We start from the raw sequence: 22,910 nt of genomic DNA, 5'->3' as shown, positions 1-22,910 counted from the left end.
GAGAGAAGGAATGGGTGCCATTTCGGGTCGAGACCCTTCTTCAGACTGATGTTAGGGGAGTGGACGGGACAGAGATAGAATGTAGTCAGAGACAGTAAGACTGGTGGGAGAACTGGGAAGGGGGAGGGGATGGAGAGAGAGGGAAAGCAAGGACTATTTGAATGTTCATACTGCTGGGGTGTAAGCTGCCCAAGCGAAATATGAGGTGCTGTTCCTCCAATTGGCTCTGGGCCTCACTCTGACAATGGAGGAGGCCCAGGACAGAAAGGTCAGATTGGGAATGGGAGGGGGAGTTAAAGTGCTGAGCAACCGGGAGATCAGGTAGGTTAAGGCGGACTGGTAGAGATGTTCAGCGAAACGATCGCCGAGCCTGCGCTTGGTCTCGTCCATGTACAGGAGTTGACACCTGGAACAGTGGATACAGTAGATAAGGTTGAAGATGGTGCAAATGAACCTCTGCCTCACCTGAAGAGAGTGTCAGGGTCCTTGGATGGAGTCGAGGGGGGAGGTAAAGGGACAGGTGTTGCATCTCCTGCGGTTGCAGGGGAAAGTACCTGGGGATGAGGAGTTTGGGTTGGAAGGGATGAGTTGACCAGGGAGGTGCAGAGGGAACGTTCTCTGCGGAAAGCTGAAAGGGGTGGAACTGGGAAGATGTGGCCAGTAGTGGAATCCCGTTGGAGATGACAAAAATGTTGGAGGATTATATGCGACGGCTGAAGGGGTGGAAGGTGAGGACAAGAGGGACTCTGTCCTTGTTACGAATGGTGGGAGGGCGAGCGAGAGCGGAGCTGTGGGATATCGAGGAGACCCCAGTGAGAGCCTCATCTATAATGGAAGTGGGAAACCCCCGTTTCCGAAAGAACGAGGACCTCTCCAATGCCCTTGTATGGAAAACCTCATCCTGGGTGCAGATGCGATGTAGACAGAGCAATTGGGAGCAGGGGATAGAGTCTTTACAGGAAGCAAGGTGGGAATAAGTGTAGTCTGGATAGCAATGGGAGTCAGTGGGTTTTTAGTAAATGTCGGTCAATAGTCTGTCTTGTGTGATGGAGACGGTGAGATCTAGAAACGGTAGGGAGATGTCGGAGATGGTCCAAGTGAATTTGAGTGCAGGATGGAAATTGGTCGTGAAGTTGATGAAGTCAGTGAGTTCTGCATGAGTGCTGGAGGTAGCACCTTGGCAACTACACCTTGGATTTGGAGGAAGTGGGAGGAGTCGTATGAGAAATTGTTGAGGGTAAGGACCAGTTCTGCAAGGCGGAGGAGAGTATTAGTAGACAAAAATTGGCTGATTCTGCAGTCGAGGAAGAAACGGAGGGCTTTAAGGTCTTCCTGGTGGGGGATGGAGGTGTAGAGTGACTGGATATCCATAGTAAAGATGGGGGCCTGGAAAACACTTATAACACTTTATTCCCCTTTATTGCAAAAGCTTCAGAACAGAATATATTTAACTCTGCAACTTTTGAGTCTAGAGAATTCCAACGTTTCACAAGCATTTGAAAAAAAAAATCCTTCTCATCTAAGTCATAGGTGACTGAGCCTTTATCCTGAGACTGCCTCAGGGTTCTTGATTTCTCCATTCAAGGAAACATCCTCACAGTATCTGCACTGTCAAGCGTATTCATTCGTAAATGAAAGCCTTAATGTTTATGACTGAAGAAGGGTCCCGACCCAAAACATTGCCGATACATGTCCTGCAGAGATGCTACCTTACCCGCTGAGTTATTCCAGCATTTTGTGTGTTCTAAGCAAGATTCCAGCATTTGCAGTTCCTTGTAACTTAATGCAGTTGTTGGAAATCTGAAATAACATAAGAAAATACTGGAAATGCTCAATAAATCTTTTAGCATATGTGAAACTGAAAACATCCTTCATAAGGACTGACTGAAAGTATAAATATGGATGCAGTGCAATATACAGTTGCATTAAAGTCTTTTTGTATAGCATTGTCACTATTTAATACATTTTCCAATTTTGTATATAATAATTGATAGCATGGGATGTGATCGCGTTCAGAAATTTCTTTACAGATTTATTCTTGTTAGTAAAATTAAAAGTTTAATTAGTTTCATGCCGTTTTAAAATGTGTCGAATGGCAGTTCTTTTGAAAGCTTCATGTATCTTAGAGGGAGTGCTACAAATGTTTACTGGATTCATTTATAGGGGGTGAGAAGAGAATGAAGTTATCATGTTTAGTTTATAAAATTGTGAGATTATGCCTTAATTGTGAGATTATAACTTAGTTTATTCTTTGTTCATAAGCAAAGAAGGTTTATATGAAATCAGCAGTGGGCCAGCAGGAGTTTCCAGGTAGGAAATGAAGATTTTTCTACTGTTCTATGCATTAAAGGGCCTGTCCCACTTAGGCGATTTTTTAGGCGACTACCGGCGACTGTCAAAGTCTAGCAGATTGCCGAAATTTTCTTTTACCATACGACAATGACCACGACAATGCCGAGTCAGGTCGATACAAGTTACTTTTTTTGTGAAACTAGCACCTGGCTAAGAGATTACACCATCTTCAGAAACATCGTGAAATTCCCACGCTTATCAATGCTTCTCCGGCGTCCTAATTTTCGTTGAAATCACTGACAAGTCTGTGATTACTTGCGAGTTTTGAAATATAACTTCTTGCCTGGGTTACCTGAAAACCAAGCTTCACGGTAACAATGCATAAACTGGATTGACTTCCAGTTTGCTAATAGCAGTATTAAGAAATTTTATTTTAAACGTGGTTAAATGGATTTTTGTGCAGAGTGTGGGCATTCTTTGAAAATGTACGGGAGATGCATATCTGGTTTCTGGGTTGCATATCTGGGTTAGGAGCCTACTTTAAAAGTAATTGCTGATGGCCATAAACATCGCGAAATTCCCATGCTTACCTGACCATCAAACTGTCGTCTCCAATCTACCTGTCACATGTACTGACGGTAAATAAATTGGTTAAACACAAGTATTTTATGGTATCTTCAAATAACTTTATTTAATTTAATATTACGTGCTTCCTAATGCATCTGCGACAACCTAGCAAACCTGGGAACAGCATGCGACAGCGCCCGCAATAAGCAACGATACCTGGCGACAAGCCAGCTGTCGCCGAGAAATTTCTATCCGGGCAATTTCTCAGCGACGTGCCGAGATCCACTACGATTCTTTGATCCAACTTTAGATAGTTCCTCTGTCCCTCCCGTCCCCTCCTCCTTCCCAGATCTCCCTCTATCTTCCTGTCTCCACCTATATCCTTCCTTTGTCCCGCCCCCCTGACATCAGTCTGAAGAAGGGTCTCGACCCGAAATGTCACCCATTCCTTCTCTCCCGAGATGCTGCCTGACCCGCTGAGTTACTCCAGCATTTTGTGAAATAAATACCTTCGATTTGTACCAGCATCTGCAGTTATCTTCTTATACGATTCTTTGAAGACTCCTCACGATCATGCCCGTGACAGCCCGGCGAACTGTCGGCGACAGCCTAGTCACCCGCAGTCGCCTTAAAATCGCCTAAGTGGGACAGGCCCTTAAATATTAAGGGAGAATGAAACATTGTGTTGATTTAATTGCAGTTGCCTATTTTGTGTCAAGGACAATGTAGTATGAGAAACATTTGGAACGTGATTGTAATACTGATTTATAACCTCAATTGTTAAGTTAATACTTCAGTCCAGTGCTTCTGAACACAACCTTTCCAAAAGGAGTCATTGCCCATTGTGAACTTTGGTGAGTTGTAGCTCAGGCACACAAAAGCCACTGATATGCTACCAATTTGGCAACAAGATCTCGTATTGTACGATATTCATGTACTCAAGTATACCAACTTTAATTGTCATGGATCAAGGCAGTGGTTATATTTTCTCCTGTAAAGTTTCCAGTGATCAGTACCTACTTCTCTGTGTCATTACGTTTGCCATTATTTTCTGCAATTGGCAGGCAGATTATTTTACCAAAACTGTTTCTTATTTGGGGCTTCTTAATAAAATTCTCCTCAATGTTTCTAGAATTATTTAATATTTTTCTGACCCTTATATATTAATTGATGAGGGCTCAATTTAGTATTTTCTCAAATTCATTTTTTGGAACAGGACATTGGTGAGGTGCTCAGCATTTGTTGTCCATCTCTAATTGCCTTTGAGGAAGAGGTGGTGAGCCACTTTCTCAAACCTCTAAAGTCCTTTTGGACTGGGTATTCATAGAACATTAGGAAAGGAATTCCAGGATTTAGATCCAGAGATTTTGAAGGAATGTTAATCTCCTGAAATGGCCTAGCACATGATCAGCTTCTCAAGGGGGTAATTATGGATGAGCAATGAACCTTGCCAATGATGCCTTAAATCCGCCAAAATGAATGGATTGGATGGATGGATGGATGGATGGGTGGGTGGATGGATGGATGGATGGATGGATGGATGGATGGATGGATGGATGGATGGATGGATGGATGAAATAAATAGGCAGGTAGGCGGGCGGACGGACGGACAGACGGACGCAAAGAAAATGAAAACACTGCACCATAGGATATCAACATTTGAATAAACATATCTAAAAATGTCTAGGGCTTGCAAGCCAGACAGGGAAAACATCACTGTTGTATTTTCTCATTTTTACTTTCCTATTTTTTGTTTTCAGACTTCATCTGAAACCTGCTTTCATTGACTCAAAAGAAGCTGACTGGATGTTTGAACAATTGCACAGGGAAATACCTTGGCAGCAGAAATCTAACATTGGACCGGGTTGGTTTTATCTTAGAATATAATCTTAGTGTCTCAACTGTAGAAAATATAGAGGTTTAGACACAAGGAACTGCATATGCTGGTTCACAAAAAAATAAAATGTAGAGATTTGTTTAGTTTCATTGGTTTCTTCCCCATGCAAGTGACATGTGTCCACGTTTTCAATAATACAAATTCTAAATCATTCACTTGAAGCTGTGAATGATGTGGGAATTTCACTTTTCACCACTTTGGTTAGCCATTGCAAAATTCACTACTCCCTATCATTAATGTAACATGGCATCTTAAATCTCCAGCCCCCTCACCATGCTATGCTACTGGATGTTCCCTGCTGAGATTAAATTAATTGAATCTTTTTATTGTTTTTAGCAACCACTGTCCCATAAGAGAGCACTGTTACTTTATGTAACAGTAATTGAAGTCTAAATAGACTGTGTGTTCTGATATTCTAAAATAGCTCTTGTGTCTCTGTGAACTCTGTTTCTCTTCCTACATTTGCAGCCTGACTTGCTGAGTATTTCCTGCATTTTGAGTTCTTGTTTTTTTTCTTTACCAAATGCCGTCGGCTTCAGAGAGCCAGAGGTCATTTTAAATTAACTGACGGCTCTATATTTGATGGGACATTGGCTCAATTTCCATCTTCAGGTGTAATCCATTGCTAAATTTGAAATGTTAATTGTCAGTGTCTTCAATTACTTTTTCGCAGGAGCTGTTTTATATCTTTTTGATTCTTTAGGGCAAAGATTATATTTTTAAACCTATTCTTTTGTGACTTGCTTCAACGTTATGTGTCGATTATGGGAATGGTAACATCTAGCTCTCCAGTTGGCTTATTCACTTGCCTTGTGGCAAAAAACTCAAAACATGAAGAACTGTAATCCAACACGTGAAGTAATTTTGCTTGTAAACCCGCATCCCGTTGCTCAGTGGCATTGATGTCTAATAATGCTTTCCTACCAAGCAAACTTGTGCATTCATGGAGAAGAATTCACTTTCATTGGTTGCTCACGTTCTTTTTCACCAGATTTAATCATTTATTTCATTTGCAGGACTTCCTCTGCCTATTATAAAGAGTTGTAGTGGGAACTGTCTATGTTGGATCCCAAGATGAAGGGTTAATGAACTTTGTATGTGAGCACGTCTTAATGCATTTATCCAATGGCTCTGAGAAATTATACCCTTCAAGATTATTCTATATTTACACATCCTAATCAGGTGAAATTCCAGAATTTAGGATTTTCTTCCGTGCACAAACAAATAATCATTCAAACAAACCTGAATAATTTAAGTAATAGTTTGAAGAAGGGTCCTGACTTGAGTTGCCACGTATCTGTGTTCTCTAGAGATGCTGCCTGACCTGCTGAGTTACTCCAGCACTTTGTGTCTTCTTTTGTAAACCAGCATCTGCATTCCAAGTTTCTGAATAATTTGCCATGGATTTAGGAAAATTAGAATGAGGCTGACCCTCATTCTTTTCACTTTGTTTGACATTTCTCTATCCTCCAAAATTTTGACTTAGCAAAATAATGTCCAATTCTGTTAGGTACTTTTAAATGAATATGTTAATACTGTTACTGTATAACATTGACATTAATAAGATTAGCCCAAAGCAGTTTTATGTCTTGAACAGTTAACTGGTGTGAACCTCCCTTTTGTAAACAGTCTATGTTCTGATTTTTGTTTTGAAGCAGGGTTGTATTCTACGATATAACAATGTTCCATGAAACAAGCTTAACATTGTGTGCTGCTGTCAACATTCTGGAAGTGCTTAGTGAATAACTTTAGTTGTCCCACCATTTTAAAGAAAGCATTCCATAATGTTCCTTTCAATGTAAAGCATGGGTGAACTGCCCTAAAGAATGCAAAGTTTTGCGAGAGTTCTGCTGGATTGGTTGTTCGAATTACATGTATTTGAAAAGTGTCCCAATCCTGATGTTTTTAAACAACTGCAATGCTGTTTTATTTAATATTTCAATATTACAAAGGGACCTTAATTGAGTTTATGGCTGATATCAGGAGCCTTGTAATATCACTGTTTTGATATTGCTGCTAAACCATAGCCTTTCCTCAAAAAACATCCATAACTTTTGCAATCTGTAGTAGTTTGCTGTGTAGGAAAGAACTGCAGACGCTGGTTTAAATCGAAGGTAGACACAAAATGCTGGAGTATCTCCAGCAACAGAGTCACAATCTCCAATAACAGTAGTTTGCTGTGGATTTGATTGAGAATTGTTGCTGTTTTCCCCAATTAAGTTTTGCTTGGTGTTGTATACATCCTTTTTTTTAAAGAGGTCAGAACAAATATATGGATTATTCATCCATATTATCCATGGATTATTCATTCAGAAGGACATGATTCTCATTTTCAACATTAAATCTTTGTAGATGGATCATACAAGGAACCAAGACTCACATCTTGGTATGGAGATCTCCCCTACACCTACTCCAACTCAACAATGAAATCAAACCCTCATGTACGTTATTTCACCGTCTTCTGTCGTTTAAAAAACCCCAATTTGTAATACAGTACCGTCTTTGAACACGTCAGAGCATTTTTCATGTATGATTTTATAATAAGTTATTATGTTCCATTTAGTGGCATCCTCTATTGTCTATGCTAAAGGATCTAATTGCGGAAGTAACTGGATACACCTTTAATTCTCTTCTTTGCAATCTGTACCGACATTGTAAGGACAGCATTGATTGGCACAGTGATGATGAGCCATCGTTGGGAAGAGACCCAGTTATTGCATCCCTCAGCTTTGGAGAAACCAGGAACTTTGAAATGAGAAAAAAACCACCTCCAGTAAGTACACATTTAAACAAAAATTATTTGCCTTACAGACACAATATGACATTAGAAATGTATGTTATTTGTTTCAGCAAAATGTTTTCTTAATATGGCTGTAGTAAAATCATAGAAATACCTTATAATATAGAGTATAGTTATATATAGAGAATATAGAGTATCTATATATATATATATATTAATAAAATTCTCAGTTTGTTTGATTATTTGTTTGTTTGATCATGCCTGTGATGGTGCCTTATTTCTGTGCCCCAGTCATATGATAGCGCAACAATTTTAGGACCACCTTACTCACCTTTTCCTGGGGACACCTTAATCCAAGTCTCGTTCAAATTGGTCATATATTTTTAAAGTTAGAGATATTTTAAAGTTTAAAAATTACCTTATTAAACTGACGCTGGCCATGTTCAGCGTATGACGTCACAATTGGACCCGTACGAGTGACGGGAGTGGTGGCAAATGAAGGGGGGGGGTAAGGCTGTGGGCCGACGAGCTGCCGCAAATTTACCCACTCCATCCCCCCCGAACCCCCCTCCACCCCTCCCCCCCCCCCCCATTCACCCACTCACCCACCCCTCCCGGGAGGACGAGCTTTGTTTTCGACATCAATCTGTGGCAACCTATGATATTTCAACTTTGCAATGGTGCAAACGGCAGCAACCCATAGCGAGCCGCAGCTCGCTTCGGGCCACATGAGGGGGGATGGAGTAGTTGAGTAGGGGAGGGGGGAGATCAGGGGGGGTTGAGGGGGGGTGGTGTGAGTGAGGTGGGGAGGGGAGGAGGGAGGGTTCAGGGGGGATGTGTGAGTGGGGGGAAGGGGAGGAGTGGGGGATAAGGGGTTGAGGGGGGATGGAGTGGGTGTGGGGGAGGAGAGGGTGCTGGATCAATGCAGGAGAGGTTTGGGGGGTTGAGGGGGGATGGAGTAGGTGAGGGAGTGGGGATAAGGGGGGGTTGAGGGATGGAGTGGGTGAGGGGAGGAGGGGGGGATAAGGGTGTTGAGGGGGGATGGAGTGGGTGAGTGGGGGGGAGGGGGAGTAGAGAGTGCTGGACCAATGCAGGAGAATTTTGGGGCCAATAAGGGGGGGGCACTCCTCGCCCGGCAACGGGCTTCACCAGTTGGAGAGGGTTGTCGGGCCCACAGGATCATCAGTTGGGGGAGGGTTGCCCCAGGAGAGGCCCGCAGGAGAGATTTGGACCCAACGGGTCCACCTCAGTTTGGTAGTAATATATAGTTGATCCAACTGTTTTAAAGAAAAGTTGCTCCTGCTCACATAATGCAAAAGCAAAGATCGTTTAAAAAAATACAAATAAAAAATACGTCATTAAAAGTAGGTAAACTATACATGAGTGAAGAATAATAGTTAATAAAATAGAAAATATTTGGTGTGTGATTTGTTTGCTTGGCAAATTTCTCAGAAAATTAGGATTAATAATTGAACAGTGGACTATCACTATATTACAGAACCATACGTGTTGCAGTTTAGTACTAACTAGACCAAGTGGGGGCCATTCCTCATAGGGTTTCCATTGTGACTTGGGAAAACCCCATTTCATCTTTAAAATAAATTGAACGGCAGGGGCAAATCAGGACTTGCCGGCGAGCAATCAGAGCGGGGAACGTCGGCACTCCCCCCACGTGGGACCCGGACCAACCGGGCGTCGAGCGGGAGGTCAGAGCCAATCAATGGACCCCACGTGGGGGTGAGTGGCAGGAACAAATCAGGACACGCCGGCGACTAATCAGAGCGGGGAGCGTCTGCGCGCCCCCCCATGGCCACTCAGGCCAATCGGGCGTTGAGCGTGAGGTCGGAGCTGAACACAAAATGGCAACCCTCCCGCAACCGCGGACGCGCCGGAGCTGAACACAAAATGGCAACCCTCCTGCAACCGCGCATGCGCAGATCCGGCGGCCATCCGTTGGGCCCAAAGCTCTCCTGCATTGATGTAGCACTCTCCCCTCCCTGACTCGCCCCTTCCCCTCCCCCCTCCGCACCCACTCCATCCCCCCTCCTCCCCCCACTCACCCACTCTATCCCCACTCCCTCCTCCCCCCCACTCACACACTCCATTCCCTCCCCCCCACTCATACACTCCATCGCCCCTCATCCACTCCATCCCCCCTCCCCCCACTCTCACCCACTCCACCCCACTCACCATTCCTCCCTCCCTCCCCACCCCACTCCACCCCCACTCACCCATTCAATCCTCCTCCCTCCCCCCCCACTCACCCACTCCTTCCCCCCTCACCCCTCCATCCCCCCACACCCACTCCATCCCCCTCCCCTCCCTCCCCCCCACTCACCTACTCCATCCCCCTTTCCCCCTCCCCCCACTCCCATTCCATCCCCCCCTCTTCCACTCCATCCCCCCTCCCACCATCCCCCTTCCTCACCCACTCCACCCCCCTCCCCCTCCCTCCCCCCACTCACCAACTCCATCCTCCCCCTTCCCCACCCCCTCATTCACCCAATCCATCCCCCCCTCCCTCCACCCATGCCCCTCCCCCCACTCCCCCTCCCCCTTTCAGGGGTGTTGGGGGGAGTGGTGTCGGCTCTCAGAGAAGAGCTCTGGCAGCAGGCAGGTCTTTGGCACAACAACTAGCTCTGTGCCTCGCTGGTGCAGGCGTGTACATATATGTGTAGGAAGGCACTGCAGATGCTGGTTTAAACCGAAGATAGACACAAAATGCTGCGAGTAACTGAACGGGACAGGCAACATCTCTGGAGAGATGGTATGGGGACATTTCGGGTCGAGACCCTTCATATATGTGTGTGTGTGTATGTGTGTGTATACGTGTACGTATGTGTGTGTGTGTACACGTGTATGTATGTATGTCTACCAATGGCATAGGTAGAGAAAGGAATGAGGTCCTGCAATATGAATATAGGGAGTTAAGCAGGTTATAAAACAGTACCTCAAAGTTTGTACTCTCTGAATTACTCCCGGTCTCATATGGTAGTCAGGCTAGGAACAGGAGGACAGGGTAGACCAATGTATGAGAGTGATGAAGGTTATCCATGGATCAACTGGGAACCTGGGCAAACGAATGGCAGATTAAATTTAACTCGAACAAGTGCAAAGTGATTCATTTTGAGACGTCAAACCCAAGTAGGACTTTCTGCAGTAAATGACAAGGCCCGGCGGACTGTTGTAGGACAGAGAGGCCTCGGAGTTGAAGTGCATAGTTCCCTAAAAGTGGCAACACAGGTAGACAAGATGGTAAAGAAGACGGATGGCATGCTTGCCTTTATCAGATGAGGCAATGAGTACAAGAGTTGGGATGTCATGTTACAGCTGCATAGGACTTTGGTGAGAGTGGGCTTGGAATATTGTGTGTACTTCTGGTTGTCATACTATTGAGAGGATGCAGAAATGATTCACAACAACACCACCAGGACTGAAGAGCTTGAGTTATAAGATGAGATTGATTAGTTTGGAATTGTTTGCCCTGGAGTGAAGAATGCAGAGTGGTGATCATATAGAGGTTTATAAAGGGCAGTGGTAAATCGGATGTTCAGTCTTTTTCCCCAAGGTAGGAGAGTCAAAAAATAGAAGGCATGGGTTTAAGGTGAGAGGGGAAAGATTTAAAGGAGACCCGAGTGGCAAGTTTTTCCACTCACAGGGTGGCAGGTACGCGAAATGGGCTGACAGAGGAAGTAGAAGAGATGGGTATATTTACAATGTTCAAAAAGCATTTGACAGGTTCATGGATAGAAAAAGATAAGGGATGAGTTGGACTGAAGGACCTGTTTCCATGCTTACAACTGTGTACCTCTATGACTCTAGGATTGAACAGCAGAACCTAGTATTAGATATTTGAATTGGATATCATAGAAATCCAATAAAAGTCACTGCTTCAGCTTTAAAATGGACCCAACGGGAGGGGGTGCTTTAGAGAGGTAAATGATACAAAGTAGAATAAAGGACATTTGTGTTCACTAATTTAAATTGCATCATGAATTAGATGAAGAAAACTTGTTCAGATTTTGCGGTCAGTAGAGAAATAATGGTATTCACCACTGATTTCCGAAAGGAAAGCTGCCCACAGGAAAACTGGTTTTGACTTCCTTTCTCTGAGTTTAAATGCATGCCTGACAGCAAATGAAATCTCTCTGGTCATCATGCTAGCTGAACAGTCAGCAAAGTGATCCTTTTGCAGCAAAGTGATCCTTTCAGTTCACCTGATTTCCTTCATTCTATTGAAGGAAACGAGAGCATTGACACTTATGCAGAAGGCTGATGTACTGAGGCTGATTTCTGGATATCCTCATTGCTATTCCTTGAATCGCAGTGTCGCGAAGCAACCAGAGCGAACACTGAAAATGTCACCATCATTACACTGATTATGTTTAATTACAAGGGAAATTCAGGATTTAACTCACAAAAAGTGATTAGTAACTGCTATGGACTTTCAAAAGGTCATTGTAATCGGTAGTTAGAATTCTTAAAGCGATACCTGGGTCATATGGGAAAGGCTACAATTGTTTCAGATAATAACTGGTTGACTTACTACTTTGAGGTTGATTGCAGGACACCAAACATTGAGATCAGACTATCTGAGGCTTTGTTTGCTGACAATCCCTCATTTCCAAGATTTTATTATTTAATGCAATTAGAAAGGGCCAATAAATTTCTGATGACACTGGCTCTATTTTCGGGAACCATTAAAATAAAATATCACATTTGGCTTTTTCCATGCTTTTCCTTAATTTTCTCTTTCTCCTGTTATTGTTGTTCTCTCATATATCAATTCTGTAACCCTTTATTACAATTCCAAAGTTAGGGAATGCTTTGCAATCTATCTCATTTTGATATACCACATCATAACTCCCAAAGCTTTAGGCTAGAATCTCTAAAGTATGCTGTCACTGGACGGCCTGTTTATCAGAAACACATCCTCGTGTCACGTGTGGCTGCGCCTAACGGCTGCGGCTCTCTGGCAGTCTGTTTGTCTTTTTTTTCCTTTTTTTTTCTTTTCTTCTTTTTTTTGTTTGTGTCGGTGTTGGAATGGTTTTTGTTTCTGTTTTTGGCTGTGTATGTGTGGTGGGGGGTGGGGTGGGGCGGGGGAAACCTTTCTTTTATTAGGTCTCTTCCCCGGGGCGCAGCTCGGCCGCGGGGCCTTCCATCGCCTGCGGGGCCTTTCATCGCCCGGCGGGGCCTTTCATCGCCCGGCGCGGCTCGGCCGCTGGACTTAACATCGCCGGCGCGGCTCGGCCGCGGGACCTAACAGTGCCCGGCGCGGCTCGGCCGCGGGGCCTTCCATCGTCCGGTGCGGCTCGGCCGCGGAACGGTTCAGCTCCCGGCGCGGCCGCGGGGCCTTCCATCGCGCGGCTCGGCTGCGGGACTTAACATCGCCGGCGCGGCTCGGCCGCGGGACGTTTCAGTGCCCGGTGCGGCTCGGCCGCGGGACTTAGCAGCGGCCGCGGGGCCTTCCATCGCCCGGCGCGGCTTGGCCGCTGGACTTAACATCGCCGGCTCGGCCGCGGGACGTTTCGGTGCCCGGTGCGGCTCGGCCGCGGGGCCTTCCATCCCCTTGCGGGGGCTGTGCGTGTCGGTCGCCTCGGTAGGGGTCGAGCTGCCTGTCCGTGGGCGCGGGGGGAAGAGAGTGGAAGTTTTGTTGCCTTCCATCACAGTGAGGGGGTGTTTGGAGTCACTGTGATGGATGTTTGTGTTGCGGTCGTGTGTCCTGTGTTCTTTTCTTTTTTGCTGTGTCTTGTGACTGCTGAAATTTCGTTCGGTATTTATACCGAATGACAATAAAGTTCTGTTCTGTTCTGTTCTCCCCACAGAGCCATCTTTTTGGCACTTCTTTTTAAATAGATTTTTCTTAATTAACAATTTAAAATGCACTAAAAGCAGGTTTGCTGCCTGAGCTGTTGTCCTTGCATTTATTAGTTATCTTTGTATTGATCTTAAGATGCTATCGCATTTATCAAATTATTGAATTGATTCACATGATCTATATTTGCAGTCCATTTTGAAAATCTTAGTAGATCAAAGCTTCAAACTTCTACATTCATAACAAAGGTGCTTTACAAACAATAAATAAACATGTCGTTTGGTTTAAATCATTGTGGCAGTATTGGCTCTACTAGAAATTGTGTGGGTGGCTCTGACAATACAAGGAAAATCTAACATGGTTCTGAAGGTTCCCATGGCAACTGCTTAAATGCCGGTTTAAAGTGTATTTACAGATATCTCTGAAATGGCTCCAGGAATAAAAAATACAAGAATTTGTTGCATCCTGCGGTTAAATCAATTACATCTAATAATGTCTAAGACTTTAAGAATTGCAGTGTTGTGTCTGTTTAGTTTTGCAATACATAGTTATAGACATAAGGAATGATCAGAAGTTATGGGTCCTTAAAATTTGTATTCATAACATTGTGGTTTTGCAAGGAACATGATATCCATCATTGTTAATTGAAATTGTCTTATAAATCACATAATTTAAGTAACTACGAGCTGGGTTCAAATAACAGGTCCGTACAGAATTCCTCCATTGGAAAGGAGATGGGAGGTTTGCAGCACTGGCTATTGTCTAGGATTTCCTGAATTGAAGGGGAGGTCAAGGGAACTGCAAACATTTTTCAGACAAATTGCTGACGAAGCTCACCCTTGTAATGAATTGACTCCTCTCTCCCGTGTAATCCAAAGTTAGTTATGGTCGCGAGCCATATGTGCATGACATTTGAAGCTTGCTGAAAGTTTGACCTCTGTTGACTTTTGGGTGCACATCGTGGCAGCGTTTTTCTAGGGGGGAAAGGAGAGGCAATAGTCACATTGCAGATCACAATACAAAATGTCAGGCTGGCTGTAATCAAGCTAATTATTTTTGTTGCAAGGCTAAATTACTTGTCTCTCAGTTATTTGTTCAGGACTAAGTGTGTTTGTAACTGCAAAATCTTAATATTGTTGAATGACTGAATGTAATGTATGTAGCTGTATCTTTTCTTACTCTCATATGACAGGGGGTTGGTGTTTTGCATTAGAAATATTCCAGATTTGACATAATATTTTGCCTCCACCATTCTTTTTAAGTTCTCCATTTTTTTCCTTTGTTATTCACATTGCCTTCCATCGCATACTCATTTTTTTCTGTGGGTGTGAAAGCAATTTGGCCCTAGTTTTGTATTTACTGCCGGAAGGATCTTACATTATGTAATATTACAAGTTTTGGCAGTGGTTTACCTTTTTTGGAAAGAGGGTCTAATTTACAGTCTTGTAGGGGAAAAAATGGAGATACTGGTTTAAATTGAACGTAGACACAAAAGCATTTTGTGTCTACCTTACCTTATAGACTTAATCATTTTCAGGGACCAGTCATAAGAAAAATATTAAATTTAACTAGGTAGCATATTTCTAGTCATGTTTTAAGAAACAAATGCTATAGTTCTCGGTGCTCCACTACTGTATCCAATGTAATTTCCCACGTCACAGGATCTCTGTTCACTAGCTTCACCCTCAGGTGCTACGCAGTGATGTATGAATCCACTGGTATTGTACCCAATGTAATACAGTGAGAGACGTACCCAGCAGGATTCTACCTCAATGTCATGTAGTGACAGACCTTTGCTCAGCAATACAGAATTCCAGTATTGTACAGACCAGTATTGTACAGACCAGTAGTACTCTGCCCAACTTTCATACCATAATAGGCTTATACTAACAAAATATATAAGGGAGAAACCAATGGATGTGATGCATTTGGATTTTTGGAAGGCTTCCAATATGATCCCAGGTTGGAGGATAGTCAGCAAGGTTAGAACATGCAGAACTGAGGCTGATACATGAACATGGTTTGAGAATTTGTTGTCAGCAGAAAGCAAAAAGTGAGAATGCATGGCTTTCTTAGGTTTACAGGCATTGATCTAGTGTCATTAATCAATACTTGGGCCTCCTTCTTCACAATATCAATAATTTATCTGGACAAACTGAACAGCATATTACCCAGTTTGGTGCTGATATGCAACTAGATGGGATTAGAGAGAACAAAGGGAAAATGCAAAGAGATTTCAAAGGAAATAGACATTGTGCGTGAGTGGGTAAGAATAAGAAATATAATGTGGAGAAACCTAAAGTCATTCATTTTAGTTTTCTTTAGAAAGACAGTATTTTTTAAATGGAATTGGGAGTGTTGATCGAAGGCACCTGTGTGTATTAATGACAAATCACTGAGCACCAACATGCATGCGGATTGAACAATTAAGAAGGCAAATAATGTTTGCATTTATTGTGCAAGGATTTGTGCAGGACTAATGAAGTCTTGCTGCATTTGTGTAAGGACTTACTGAGATCGCATGTGGAGTATTCTGGAGTTTTGGTCTCCTTGCCATGGAATGGATGCTCTTGCCTGTGAGGGAGTCAGTTAAGGTTCACTGTATTGATTGTGACTTTGCTGTAAGAGCACGTTTTGTCGACCAGGGTTGTATTCTGTATAATTGTATTCTCTATACAATTGAATATAATTGCATTCTCTCTAGTTTAAACAACTTCACAGATTTGATGCAGACAGATTGTTTTCCCTGGCTGAGGGGGTCACAGTTACAGAATGTTTAAGGCTCAGAAGAGGAGAAACTTGAAGCTGAAGCTTGCTTAATTAATTAATTAAGATTAATTCTCCAATATTGATTTTACTATGTAGGAGTGTTTTGTGATAAGAGGCAACAATAAACTGGACATTATGAGAAGTATTAAAATGCTTTTTTTTTTAGGATGTCAAAATGCAAGTTATATCAAAATTAAGTCAAGTCAAGTCAAGTCAATTTTATTTGTATAGCACATTTAAAAACAACCCACGTTGACCAAAGTGCTGCACATCTGATTAGGAAAAAAAAAAAAAAAGGAAACATACAGTGGCAGGCAGCCAAACACAACGGCGCGGCCACCTTGAACAAAATGTTTAACTAAAGCAGAATGGTGTCCCGCGGCCGCGCCGCACCGGGCGATGGAAGGCCCCGCGGCCGAGCCGCACCGGGCGCTGTTCAGTCCCGCGGCCGAGCCACGCTTAAAGTTCAGAAAATCATTATCTACAGTTCATACAGCTGTTGTTATTTTTTAAGGGAATCTTTTCCATCATTAACAACATGTGTTTGGAGTTGATGAACTTATTTTAAATACATGGATGTCTGTTAAGATTGCACATTTAATGTTATTTCTTACAAAAGTGACTTACCAAAGCTTTAATCGACAATTAAACATCTTATGATCTGCACTCTTCATATTTCCTTGGCAGGTCGATGAAATTATGGTAGGCAAGGACAAAAAAAAAAAGTTTAGTAATGGTACATTTCATTGCAATGTTTCCAGAATATCTCACATTGAACAGATGACCCAAAATATTAAACAATAAGACCTTTTCATGAGGGAAATAAGGATAAACAAGTAACAAATTTCACAGGTATTTAACTATGGGCTGGGGGTCGATTCATGGACAGATCGTACCATCGCTATTTCTTGGTTCTGAATTCTCCAAAGCTTTTCAAAGGTTACCATTGTTACCCTCCCTGCCTCGAGAATTTCATATATAAAACATAGAACATAGAATAGTACAGCACAGGAACAGGTCATCGGCACACAATGTCTGTGCCAAACATAATGTTGCCAAGTTAATCTCCTCTGACTGCATGTGATCTATGTCCCCCCCATATCCATGTTCCTATTTATAGGCCTCTTAAATGCCACTATCCATTATCATATCTGCTTCCACCACTATTCCTGCAGCACATGCCAGGCATCAAATGCTCTCTGTGCAAAAAAATAAACTTGCCCCCCACACATCTACTTTAAAATTTCTCCATCTAATAAAGCTATGCCCTCAAGTCTTTGACAATTCCAACCTGGGAAAAAAGATTTGACTATCTACCTTATCTATGCCTCTCATAATTTTATATGCTAGTATCAAGTTAACCTCTGACACTTCAGAGAAAACAATCCAGGTTTGTCCAACCTCTCCTTGTGGCTAATACCCTCCAATCCAGGCAGCAGTTGTACAGGGCCCTAGTGAGACCGCACCTGGAGTACTGTGTGCAGTTTTGGTCTCCAAATTTGAGGAAGGATATTCTTGCTATTGAGGGCGTGTAGCGTAGGTTTACTAGGTTAATTCCCGGAATGGCGGGACTATCATATGTTGAAAGACTGGAGCGACTAGGCTTGTATACACTGGAATTTAGAAGGATGAGAGGAGATCTTATCGAAACGTATAAGATTATTAAGGGGTTGGACACGTTAGAGGCAGGAAACATGTTCCCAATGTTGGGGGAGTCCAGAACAAGGGGCCACAGTTTAAGAATAAGGGGTAGGCCATTTAGAACTGAGATGAGGAAAAACTTTTTCAGTCAGAGTTGTGAATCTGTGGAATTCTCTGCCTCAGAAGGCAGTGGAGGCCAATTCTCTGAATGCATTCAAGAGAGAGCTGGATAGAGCTCTTAAGGATAGCGGAGTCAGGGGGTATGGGGAGAAGGCAGGAACGGGGTATTGATTGAGAATGATCAGCCATGATCACATTGAATGGCGGTGCTGGCTCGAAGGGCCGAACGGCCTCCTCCTGCACCTATTGTCTATTGTCTAAACATTTGCGCACTTTCCATAACCTCCACGTCCTATAATGGGACAACCAGAACTGCAATCAATACGCCACATGGGATCTAACCAAAGTTTTATAAAGCTGCCGCATGACCTCCTGACTCAAAATTAAAATGTTTACCATTGCTGTGGTTAATCCAGGGGAAAAATTATGGTGACTCAGGAAAATAAATATTTTCTCTATGTAATTTCTTTGTGCACTTTTGAGTATTTCATGTATTTAAACATGATATTTGAAAAAAACCCTGTTTGACTAAGGGTGTGATGGAGTCTCCAGGTGACCAGAACTGATGGCTTATCACAACCAAAAGTAACATGAAAATATCAGGAATAATTACAATATTCTTAAATTGTTTCATCATCTTTATATTGTTTCATCCAGGAAGAGAAAGGTGATTATACCTATGCCGAAATAATTCGTATCCCATTAAACCATGGGTGTCTGTTGGTAATGGAAGGGAAGACCCAGAATGATTGGCAGGTGAGGTCCTCTTAAGCCCAACAGCAGATATTGCAGTGCAGGATATTTCTTAAATACATATTCTTTCTTAATCTTGACTCAATCATTTTCTTCCACGCAAAGACAGGCAGCATCTCTGGTGAGATGGAATGGGTGATGTTTCAGGTCGAGATCCTTCTTCAGGCCGAAGTAAAGGAGGTTCATCTGCTGTTGCAGCCATTCTGACATGTACTCATCGAGAAAGAATTTTGTCAATTGATCATTGTTAAAGATCAGAGGGCATCCAGCAGTCAGTCAATTGCCTCCTGAGTGTAAATAGTGGTGACACTGCTTGCTGTAGATAAGATAACATATCATTCGTAGTGTTGTCTTTGACTGTGTAAATGGCTGCCTTTAGATGTTTTGGTTTTGAGGAAATCGAGGAAAAAGAGGTTAGTGCAGGTCGTGGCATTTTGGTAAAAGATCAGCTGTGAACCTAATGACTAGCGGAGCAGGTAACAGGAACTGAAAGACTTATTCCTGGTTCAGTTTCCTAAGTAAATAAGTTAGCTTTCCTTACCATAGAACCCCCATAACTCTTGCAGTCTTGGTCTTTTTCCTCCCCTCCCATAAGGGAGAACCACTCTTCTGGGATCTCCTCATCTTCAGGCACATGTCTTTCCCCTTGGCATGCACACTTTGAAGTGTTGGGCAACCATCTCCTGTAATCTGCCTTCCAACAAAATGAATTCATTGTAACCTTACCCACACCTGGTAACGGATTCTGTTTTCCAACGACAAAAGAATTATTTTTGGTTTGACAGTGGAATTTAATTATCTTGTATGTGTTATAAAGCCTTTCTAAAACATATTTTTGATTATTAGAGTTAACAGAAAAGTACTCCCAATTAATTTAATCCTTAGATTAAATACTTAGATAGAAGATGCGTTGAAATGATGTTAAAATGTTTGATTAATATTATTGTGTTGAAGAACGACACAAAATGCTGGAGTAACTCAGTGGGTCAGGCGGCTTTTCTGGTGAAAAGAAATAGGTGACTTTTCGGGTTAAGACCCTTTAGACCCGAAACGTTACTCCAGCAGTTTGTGTCTATCTTCGGTGTAAACTAGCATCTGCAGTTCCTTCCTTCACATTGTTTTGAAGGATATTTAAAGTCTAAGAAAATGCCTCTCACAGCAGTTAGTTCTTATTCAAAGTAGTGTAGAAAAATAACTGCAGATGCTGGTACAAATCGAAGGTATCACAAAATGCTGGAGTAACTCAGCAGGTCAGGCAGCATCTCAGGAGAGAAGGAATGGGTGACGTTTCGGGTCGAGACCCTTCTTCAGACTGATGTCAGGGGCGCGGGACAAAGGAAGGATATAGGTGGAGACAGGAAGATAGAGGGAGAATTGTGGCTGTATTCAATGGCTGGCAAAAATGCAAAATTTTCAAGGGATGTGATTAAGTAAATAATTTAAACTACCCTGTGTATTCTAGGCACAAATAATGTAATATGAAATCTCCAATTCAATTATTCATCTTCACAGTAAAAAAAACAATAACCTTTCTTTATATCCAGACTGCCAATTAATTGCAGTTAACCATTGTGATTAATGCATTGATTTTCTTCAGATTAGTATTTTAGCGTCAATCAAATGCATAAATTACACTGAGAATACCTTTAAAGTCCTTCAATAAAATTTGCGATTCAGCTTTTTGCACATGCATGGTATAGCCAGGGATGGCAATGTGTAGTGAAGCTGTATCTATCGATGGTGTGCTTCACAGTTCCTGAGGGCAAATGCAAAACGTCTCTCATTTGTCCTTGGGCCCCACCAGATAAGCAGCTCTAAACATCTGCATTCACAGTCTGCAGGCTAATGTACTGCTCTGATTAAAACTAAGATTAAACATACTAAATTGTCATATTAATCACAATTAACTTTTAATTGCATACCCGCCAAAATGGAAACAACAATATTAACACAGAAAAGTAATTCAGCATGCTTCAGAGAGCACAATTAGACAAAATTTGATTCAAGCCATTTAAGATATGAGGACTATTGACTAAAAACTTGTTTGAAAAAGTAGATTGTTTTGTGGGTTGTAAAGGAAGGGTGAGAGTTAGGTTTGGGGGAAATTCCGGATGTTGGGAGTGCAGTTCTGAGGAGAGAGTGAGAAAGAAACAAGACCAGAATTAGAGAGAGAAAAATAAGAATGTAAGAAATAGAAGCAGGAATAGGCTGAAGATACACAAAAAGCTGGAGTAACTCAGCGGGTTGGACAGCATCTCTGGAGAAAAGTAATAGGTGATGTTTGGGGTCGAGATCCGAAACATCACCTATTCCTTTTCTCTAGAGATGCTGTTTGACCCGCTGAGTTACTCCAGCTTTTTGTGACTATCTTCGGTGTAAACTAGCATCTGCAGTTCCTTCCTACACAGCAGGAATAGGCTGTTTGATTCCTCGTTCCTGCTACGCCATTCAGTAAGATCGATTTTGACCCCAGGTGCTGTCTGCATGGAGTTTGCGCGTTTTCCCTGTGACCATGTGGGTTCCTTCCAGGTGTTCTGGTTTCCTACCACACCCCAAAGACGTGTAGGTTTGTAGGTTAATTGGCCTTTGTAAATTGCCCCGAGTGTGTAGGGAGTGAATGGGAAAGTGGGATAACGTAGAACTAGTGTGAACGGGTGATCGATGGTTGGTGTGGACTTGGTTGTCTGTGACTTTTAATCAATTTGGTGTCACTTTCCTGCCTGATCCAAATACTTTGATTCTTTAATATCCAAACGTTTTTCAGTCAAGAGCCAAAGACTAGGCATTTGAGAGTGCAATGGGCAATTTATAAATAACTTGAGAGGGGAAGAGAGTATAAGGAAGAATATATTTTCCAAGTGCTAAATGTAGAAAAAATTGAGATGGAGGGGGATATGAGGAATGAAGTACATGCAGCTCACGTAAGTAGTAGGGAAGCAATAGAAATGTTGTTATGACAGGGTGGGTAAGCGCAAGTGGATATTTGAAAGGAGAAGTTAATGGCAGAGGATGAGGGCAGTAAAACGGGATGACTTGAATTAAGATGGAAAGTGAAATCAGAAAGGAGAAGAAAATTCCTTGGGAAGACTGAATAGTCATTCCAAAGAGTAAATAGAGGTGTTATTAGACAATAATATAGAAAATAAATGATCTTAACAACAACAGTATTAATATTTGAATATATTTTACCATTATTTTCAGCATCGGGTGCCAAAAGAATACCATGATAGAAATCCACGAATAAACCTGACATTTAGAACAGTTTATCCCGAGGCAAGATTAAACTGAAGATAACGTTACATGTGAAAATCTGCCGCAAAACTGTGTGAAAATAAATGAAAGAACAAGAGACATTGTCTGTTGATGTTTACAATTCTACGGTATTGAACTTATTTATGAAAGAAGAATTCTGGAAAGTTTCATTATTGCAAGTTTTGGAAAAATGTAGTTTGAATCCTAAATTGGTGGCTAATTGGATGTTATTTCTAAACGATGTAAACACATTTTTTAATTCTTTGAAAAAAACACATTTCAAAATGTGATTGCATATTAACCTGGAAAGAGTTACTTGGAGAGAATTGTGCCAATGAGTGCTTGGATCCAATCAATATTCACTGAAGGCTTAGATGTTTGCTTGAAAGTCAAAGTTGCATTTTACAATTATTCGTGTACTTTACTACTCATATCCCCCTCCATCTTAGCTTTAAAAAAAAAATTTTTTTAAAAGAACAAAAGTAAGAAAGGAAGAATTTTGGTGTGAGAAAACAAACTGGTGATTGATTATTATTTGTAAAAATAATTTTTAAAACATTATGCAGTATAAGTTTGAAAACGTGTTTAACTCTCGAGTGATGTGAAATGTCCAGGAAAGGTTATTATAATGAAAATATAGTGGGCTTCAAATGGGATAGAATTAATGATACTAAGCAGCACAATATGTACATGCTAAATAAATGGATTACACTAATCCAAACTGATCTGACTTTTTACTACAGCTTGATGCAGTGAACATTTATTCATCATTTATCCTTCAATTACTTCCATTTTCCAGGCTCCCACTCCCTCATCTTTACCTTGGATGTTCAGTCACTCAACACCATCCCCCATCAGGACGGTCTTAAAGCCCTCCGTTTCTTCCTCGACTGCAGAACCAGCCAATTTCCCTCAACCAACACTCTCTTCCGCCTAGCAGAGCTGGTCCTTACTCTTAACGACATCTCCTTCGACTCCTCCTACCTCCTCCAAATCCAAGGCGTAGCCATGGTCACTCGGATGGGCCCTAGCTATGCCTGCCTCTTTGGAGGGTACGCCAAACA

The 22,910-nt window shown here is 42.2% G+C and overlaps 1 protein-coding gene across 6 annotated transcripts in view; it reads left to right on the top strand.

Annotated features, from left to right (window-relative positions):
• The window catches only part of alkbh3 (alkB homolog 3, alpha-ketoglutarate dependent dioxygenase), a 36,111-nt gene extending 13,564 nt beyond the window's left edge, over positions 1-22,547 (top strand). For 4 of the 6 annotated variants that reach the window (XM_078414799.1, XM_078414798.1, XM_078414801.1 and 1 more), the window contains exons 5-10: positions 2,263-2,310; positions 4,620-4,723; positions 7,109-7,197; positions 7,320-7,529; positions 18,499-18,597; positions 21,796-22,547. In XM_078414799.1, the coding sequence (XP_078270925.1) occupies positions 2,263-2,310; positions 4,620-4,723; positions 7,109-7,197; positions 7,320-7,529; positions 18,499-18,597; positions 21,796-21,882 (637 nt within the window). In that variant the 3' untranslated portion in view covers positions 21,883-22,547. The remainder of the gene's footprint in view (positions 1-2,262; positions 2,311-4,619; positions 4,724-7,108; positions 7,198-7,319; positions 7,530-18,498; positions 18,598-21,795) is intronic. The other 2 variants (XM_078414802.1, XM_078414803.1) reach the window with 2 other exon arrangements.
• The last annotated feature ends 363 nt before the right edge of the window (positions 22,548-22,910 follow it).

The sequence above is a fragment of the Rhinoraja longicauda genome, chromosome 18 (genome assembly GCF_053455715.1).
Source record: "Rhinoraja longicauda isolate Sanriku21f chromosome 18, sRhiLon1.1, whole genome shotgun sequence".
NCBI classification, from domain to species: Eukaryota; Metazoa; Chordata; class Chondrichthyes; order Rajiformes; family Arhynchobatidae; genus Rhinoraja; species Rhinoraja longicauda.
The sequence above is the reverse complement of the archived record's forward strand: the minus strand, read 5'-3'. Positions and strand labels throughout refer to the sequence as shown.